Source organism: Physeter macrocephalus, chromosome 21 (genome assembly GCF_002837175.3).
Source record: "Physeter macrocephalus isolate SW-GA chromosome 21, ASM283717v5, whole genome shotgun sequence".
Taxonomy (NCBI): domain Eukaryota; kingdom Metazoa; phylum Chordata; class Mammalia; order Artiodactyla; family Physeteridae; genus Physeter; species Physeter macrocephalus.
In genome coordinates, this window is record NC_041234.1 from 93,200,526 (window position 1) to 93,208,120 (window position 7,595).

Here is a 7,595-nt window from a genome sequence, read left to right on the forward strand (position 1 = left end):
GGACCGGGGCACGAACCCGCGTCCCCTGCATCGGCAGGCGGACTCTCAACCACTGCACCACCAGGGAAGCCCCAAAGTTGTGTTTTATGCACTTTTCTCTATGTGCCTCTCTCCATCTCACTAAGTGGTACCACTTTCCACCTGGTTGCTCAGGTCAAAAATCTTGGAGTCACCTCGACTCTTCTCTCTATCTTACACCTCATTTCTAACCTGCCAAGACAACTTGTCAGTTTTACCTTCAAACTGCATTCAGAATCTGACCCCTTCTCACCACCACCTGGTTTGAGGCACTTACCATCTCTCACCTGGACAGCCTTTTATTTTTTATTTTTTGGCTGCGTTGGGTCTTCATTGCTCTGTGCTGCTTTTCTCAAGTTGTGGTGAGCAGGGGCTACTCTTCATTGCAGTGTGCAGGCTTCTCATTGCAGTGGCTTCTCTTGTTGCAGAGCACAGGCTCTAGGCGCATGGGCTTCAGTAGTTGCAGCATGCTGGCTCAGTAGTTGTGGCTCGTGGGCTCTAGCACGCAGGCTCAGTAGTTGTGGCGCACGGGCTTAGCTGCTCTGCGGCATGTGGGATCTTCCCAGACCCGGGCTCAAACCCACGTCCCCTGCATTGGTAGGTGGATTCTTATCCACTGTGCCACCAGCGAAGCCCCAACAGCAGTAGCCTTCTAACTGATCTGCTTCATCCCTTGACCCTCCTGCCCCGGTTTATTTTCTACATAGCAACCAGTTTCTTTTCTTTCTCCTTTGATTTGAAGGTGTTTCTTAATGAGATATAATCACATACAATGAAATGCACATACATGTACAGTCCAGTGAGTTTGGACAAATGTAGACACCTGTGTAACAAAAACATTTCCATTATCCCCCATAAGTTCCAGAAGGATCCTTTTTAAAGCCAGTGTTAGATCATGTTAGTCCTCTGCTCAGAACCTCCCAGTGACCCTCCATGTCACTGAGAATAAAAATAAAAACTCAAGTTCTGGGCTTCCCTGGTGGTGCAGTGGTTGAGAATTTGCCTGCTAATGCAGGGGACACGGGTTCGAGCCCTGGTCTGGGAGGATCCCACATGCCGCGGAGCAACTAGGCCCGTGAGCCACAACTACTGAGCCTACGCGTCTGGAGCCTGTGCTCCACAAGAAGACAGGCCGCGATAGTGAGAGGCCCGCGCACCGCGATGAAGAGTGGCCCCCGCTTGCCACAACTAGAGAAAGCCCTCACACAGAAACGAAGACCCAACACAGTAAAAATAAATAAATTAATTAACAAACTCTTACCCCCAACATCTTCTTTAAAAAAAAAAAAACTCAAGTTCTTACAATGGCTCATAAGGCTGTACACAGCCTGCCCTTGCCCCCCCATTACTTTTCTTATCTAATCTTAAAGAGTTCTTTCCTCTTCCTTCAGTCCACTCTGTACGGGCTCCCAAAACAGATAATTACATGTCTTCCTCACTGTTCCTAGGACATGTCAGGCACTTTCCTGCCTCAGGGCCTTTGCACTTGGTGTTCTGTCTGGAATGCTCTTCTCCCAGATATCTGCTTCATTTAGGTCTCTGCTCAAATGTCACCTTATCAGAAGAGGCCCTCCCTGACCACCCTATATAAAATAACATGCCCCCCCACGCCGCACTCTCATCCCCTTACCTTGCTTCATTGTTCTTCATAGCACTTAGCTCAATCTATTACATATCATGCATGTATAATTCTGTTACTCTCTCTCATGTAAGTTCTAGAGTGCAGGGACTTGAATGTTTTGCTTTGGCTGTATCTCCAGTGCTTAAATCAATGTCTGGCATATAGTGGGTGCTCAAAACCTATTTATTAAATGAATGTCCACAGCCTCCGGTCTAGTCCAGTCTGCCATCATATCACCTGGACTAGTGCACGAGCCTCCTAACTGATCTCCCTGTCTTGTGTCCGGTCTCCACAATCCATTTCCCACACTGCAGAATTATCTTTTTAAAATTCAGATCTGATCATCTCACTTAATTTCTTAAAACCCTTTGATGGCATCCCTTTGCCCTTCTGATAAAGTCCAGAGTCCTTAACGTGACTTGCAAGGTGGCTGACTTGGCCCTGACTACCATCTGTCGTTTTCTTCCAGCATCCTGGTCTGCTTCGAGTTCCTAGCTGAAGCCAGTCTCTCACTTCAGGTCCTTGGTATATACTAACCCTCTGACCGTGATACTCTTCCTACCACCCCCCTTTCAGGTCTCAATTTGAGGGTCATCTCCTAGGGGAGCCTCCTCTGAGCTCTCAGACTAGGTTAGCGCCTTCAGAGTCCAGCTGCAACTCATCTCTGCTGGCATGCTTTCTTCCCCCCCCCGCCATATATATATATATATAAATAAATAAATAAATAAATAAATAAATAAATAAATATTTATATATTTATATATATAAATAAATAAATAAATAAATAAATAAATAAATAAATAAATAAATATTTATATATTTATATATATAAATAAATATATATATATTTATATATACGTATATATATATTTTTATATATATGTATATATATATATATATATATATTTTTTGCCACACCACAAGGCTTGCGGGATCTCAGTTCCCCAACTAGGGACTGAACTCGGACCACGGCAGTGGAAGCCTGGAGTCTTAACCACTAGGCCACTAGGGAACTCCCTCCATATTTAATTTTTTTTTAATTTGTAGGAATAACTATTTAGTTTTCACCTATGAAATGAAGTTGCACCATTTAATTAAAGGTGATAAAATATTTCTTTAAAAAAATTTAATCATAAACTTTGTAAACATGAAAAATACCTTGAGTACACCACTGATTTTTGCTACTCATTGTCCTGTTTCTTTCCATGACACTTTTTTTTTTTTTTTTTTTGCGGTACACGGGCCTCTCACTGCTGTGGCCTCTCCCGTTGCGGAGCACAGGCTCCGGACGCGCAGGCCCAGCAGCCACGGCTCACGGGCCTAGCAGCTCCGCGGCATGTGAGATCCTCCCGGACCGGGCCACGAACCCGTGTCCCCTGCATCGGCAGGTGGACTCTCAACCACTGCGCCACCAGGGAAGCCCCATGACACTTTTTAGAACACTGTCTTCCTTTGCGTTCCACCTCAGTGTAAGCTTGTCTTTCTCCATCTGTCTCTACAACTTCCTCTTTCCTGTTCTGCTGTTTTTTTGTCTCATCTCTTAAATGCTGTTTTCTGTGTGATGCTTTCTTTAGCCCTTTTCCCACTAGGCTTCTCATGTATCCCCACTGTACTTAATACATTCTGTTAAAGAATGTTATCACATTATATCAAGTGAGTTTGATTCTGAACTCTCCCAAAGGCTGGGATTGGCTTAATCCTGAGAGATCAACCCAGTGCACTTTTGTTCTTGTATTCATCACACCTGCACTGTTTGATGTCCAGCTCCACGAGGTAAGGGGCTATGTCTATCTTGTTTGCTAATATCCCGTATGCCAGGCATGGTGCCTGACAGAGTAGTTGCTCAAAGAATATCTTTAAATGGACTAACGAATATGAATATAAAAACTCTAACCCACAGTTTATTCTTACATCTGTTTCCTGGGATCAGCCCAAATTCTAGTCAGATCAATAAAAATTTACTAGTCATTTGCCCTAACTGGCCTCCCTGCCTTCCATCTCCCTGCCATCTATCCGATAGCCTGCAACCACAGTAACATTAAAAAAAAAAAAGTCTGATTGTGTTCCCCTCCCCAAGTCTCTATCTCCTCATTACCAACAGAATATAGTCAAAGCTCCTCGGCTTGGGTTCCAGGCTTTGGCCCTGATCTCCTTTTTCAAACCTCTCTGGGTTTATTTATTAAGTGCTTATTATATGCCAAGCACTGGCCTGGTCACTGAGGAGTTCACAAACTAGTTGGGAAGACAAGGTACATAGATTAACTTTAATAGGGCGTGATCAGCTCTATTACAGGGTCTGAGAGAACACAGTTTCAGACAATGGATTATAAAATGTTAGATTTTTGCCCTCTGTAGGTTCACAAGTTCAGTCTAGAACTGCATGTCCAATACGGTGGCTACCAGCCACATTTCAAGGGCGAACAGCCACATGAAGCTAGTGTAGTGGCTATCATACTGGGCCGCGGAGCACAGGCCATTTGTCATCCATGGAAGGGGGGTTGCCCACAGGCGCTTTCAGGAGAGCAAGCATTTCCCATATGCACAGGCTGCTGGGCTACAGCTACCAGTCTCCCAACCCAATCCTCCCCTCAACCCCCAACAGACATACCTTGGCTGGGGTGTATTTTGAAGTAGTGCGTGCTCCCAAAACAGATAATGTATGAAAGTACTTTTGTAAATTATTAAGTTATGCAAAAATGTGATATAATAAATAGGTCCAGTTCTTGCTTTCATCACAGCTTTGGTCACTTCAAGCAAATTCTAGCTTTTCTCGAACTTCTCCCATCCCCCCAAATTTATGCTAAAGGGTTTTGAAAAGTATCTGTTACACACAGGCAGCATTTATACCAGGTAAAAATCCAGATTATACCTACCTTGGTGCTTTTACAAGCCATCCATCCAGGACCCTACTTCATTCACCACCCGCCTTTTACTCTCAACTTTCCCTAGAAAGGAAAGACACGAATTAAGATTTCCAAAACAACAAAACATTTATTTTGAGATTTGCGTATAATGGGAAAATTAAGTAATGGGAATTGGACCCTCATCGGGGTCTTCTGGGAAATCGGAAGCACCACCCTCTTCTGCAGCTCTATGCTTCTCCAGTTTAGCAATCAATTCTTTCGCTGGATTGAAGACGCCATTGGTCTGCTGGTCACAGACATAGCAGCGCGGGGTGGTGCGGAAATGCTGCAGCGCACAGCTCTCGCAGAAATAATGCCTGCACTTGGTGACAACTGGGTTTTGGAAGGTCTGGCGACAGATGAAACACTTGAACGGTATTTCCTCCTCATCACTTCCCGCTTCATAGTTTTCATCCTCATGGACACCATAGCGACCCTCGTCAAGCTCACGTTCGATCTGCCACCCATGTTTGTAATCTGAACGGTCATGGAGGAATTTGCAGCTGTCTCCAAAGCCGCAAAAGCCAGTCTCCTTGTAGTCCTTACAAATGTTGGGCTGGTAATCCCAGCGCACGGTGGCACGCAGATGCTCGGGAGCTCGGATGGGGCCCTTCCTCACCATCCCGGAGGAAGCATTGCCCATAGACGTATCCTTGGGCTTCATGTACTTCTGATAATTATTGATTCCCCGATAGATCTTGTCATCTTCCTTGCCCCTCAGCTCCTCCTGGATCTTCTGGCTGCGCTCAAAGATGGCTTGCGCGTCACGTTCCTTCTCTGTGTCTAGTTCGTAGACAGCAGTCGCCCCCATATCCTCTGGCCCCACGGGTTTCGCCGAGCGAGTGGACTTATAGACCACGCCGAGGCTCTCGGGCTCGTTCTCCCCCTCCCCCTCCTCGCTACTCAGGTCGCCGTAAGCCGCCTTCTGTTTACCACTGCCACGGGTTTTCTGTATCATCGGATTGTGGGTCGCCCGCTTCTTTTCCGGGCGGACCACAGTGTTACCTTCGTCACTGCTGCTGCTGCTGTCTCCGGACTCTTGGTCGCAGACCGGGCGCTTTCTGCGGCCTGCAGCCCCTTTTCGCACAGGCTTTTTGAAAAGAAAGGTGCACACCTGGTCTGTCGTCTTTCCTGGAGAAAGTTGCTCTGCCATTTTAAGAGTTTCGAGCTCCGAAACGGCTGTGGCCTGCTGGGTGGCGCGGAGCTGCTTCACGTCACTGCACGTCTTGCGCTAGACCGCGAGTCGGTGCAAAATCGGTTGCGGAAAGACGACTGCGGGAGCAAAAGTGTGCGAGAGCGCGGGCGCGCGCCACTCTTGGGCCCTGCCGCGCCCCGTCGCTTCCTCCGGACGCGTACGTGACCCCGCCCCGCTCGTGCGCTGCTGCGGAAGTTACCGGAAAGGGATTGAAGCCGGGTCACCTTTAAGGAGCTTGGAAGGAAGTGTTTGGCCTTGGTAACGGTGTCGCGATGTGGTTCGAGATTCTCCCCGGGATCGCCGTCATGGCCGCGTGCTTATTCATCCCGGGAATGGCCACTGCACGCATCCACAGGTTCACTAACGGGGGCAAGGTAAGGCTGCTTCTCCGGCCCGGCGGCTGACTCCACCGGCTGGCGTTACGAAATGGGCGGTGGGGTCGGGAACCCGTTAGGACCCGGAGCCTCTCTCCGAGATGGGGAATACCGAGATCGGCCCTCCCTTTTTCTTTTTGTTGCCTAAAAGCAGAGGCTTGCGGAACGAAGCCGACGGGAACCGTATTCTACTTTAGCAAGAAACAGCTGGTTGCTAGGTGAAGCGTGGGCAGGAGGGCGGAGTAGAGTTTTGGGGGCTGGAAAGGCAGGAGATTGAAAGAGGTAGGTCCAAACTGCCTGGCAGAGGAGAGAGGCGTCAATTAGTCTTGCCCCATTCCATCTGACCTCTGGTCTCCTTTCTTGCTGGATTTTGATTTTAATTTCTCGCATCCAAATCTTGGTATCTTCTTGTTTTTCACTTTTTTCCTAGCCTTAGTTAGTTTTGTTTCTGGCCGCTCCGCGCGGCTTGCGGGATCTCAGTTCCCCGACCAGGGGTTGAACCCCGCTCGGGCAGTGAAAGCGCCCAGTCCTAACCACTGGACCGCCGGGAAATTCCCCTTAATTAGGTTTTTTTTACCTTGACATTTTTTTATCCTTCCACTTTCTCTTGCAAGCCTTTAGGAAATTAGGTCATGCTCCTGTTTTTCACATTAGGATTGTGATTTTCCTCTCTAATTAGTCCTTCACATTATCTCTAAAGTACAGAGTATAAATGTATTTACTTTCTGGTTTTGTGATTGTCTTTCACTTGTGATCTACCACTGTTGTTTCCTCTCAGTAGGGTCCCCAAAGAGAACAAGTAGTCATGACTTTAAAAAAAAAAGAGAAAGGAGGAAAGAAAAAAATGATGCTGATTAAAATAGAGAGTGTAAGAAATCATGGTTACCATCTTAACTCCAAAGTTTAGTGGTCCGATTTTATTTAGGATTCTGGTCTTATATTGTTAATTTGGTTTTTATATCAGTGATTCCATTTTTCTGGAATGTCACTTATTAATATCCCTCTATTGGGTCACTCATCTTTGTAAACTACAATAACAATTTCTTTTAATTGTAGGAAAAAAGGGTTGCCCATTATTCATATCAGTGGAATTTGATGGAAAGAGATAGGCGCATCTCTGGAGTTAATCGTTACTATGTGTCAAAGGTAAGATGGCTCTGACACTAGCCCATTTGTCAGGGTTGAGGTGCATTCTGGTTAATGTTTTGCCAAAGGTCTTAACAGCAGACTGGGAAAATGCAAACTAAAATAGCACTTTTACATATTTAATGATCCTTTGCATTTCTTATTATGTGGATCATCTGCCTATATCCTTTCTTGTTCTGTTGTCTTTTTCTTTTTGATTTATAGGGCTTCTTATATATATATTACAGATATTAATCTTTTGTCTCTCTTTTTTTTTTTTTTTTTTTTTTGTGGTATGCGGGCCTTCCTCTGCTGTGGCCTCTCCCGCTGCGGGGCACAGGCTCCGGCCGCCCCGGCCC

General features: G+C 46.3%; 1 protein-coding gene across 1 annotated transcript; it reads right to left on the reverse strand.

The window, feature by feature from the left end:
• Positions 1–4,604: 4,604 nt before the first annotated feature.
• Positions 4,605–5,874, reverse strand: RNF113A (ring finger protein 113A). The gene has a single exon (XM_007116640.3). It carries the CDS (start codon positions 5,693–5,695, stop codon positions 4,661–4,663), a length of 1,035 nt encoding a protein of 344 aa, XP_007116702.2. The 5' UTR covers positions 5,696–5,874; the 3' UTR covers positions 4,605–4,660.
• Between the last annotated feature and the right edge of the window lie 1,721 nt (positions 5,875–7,595).

Coding starts and splice junctions, on each gene's coding strand:
- RNF113A (XM_007116640.3), bottom strand. CDS start 5,695: ATGGCAGAGCAACTTTCTCCAGGAAAGACGACAGACCAGGTGTGCACC.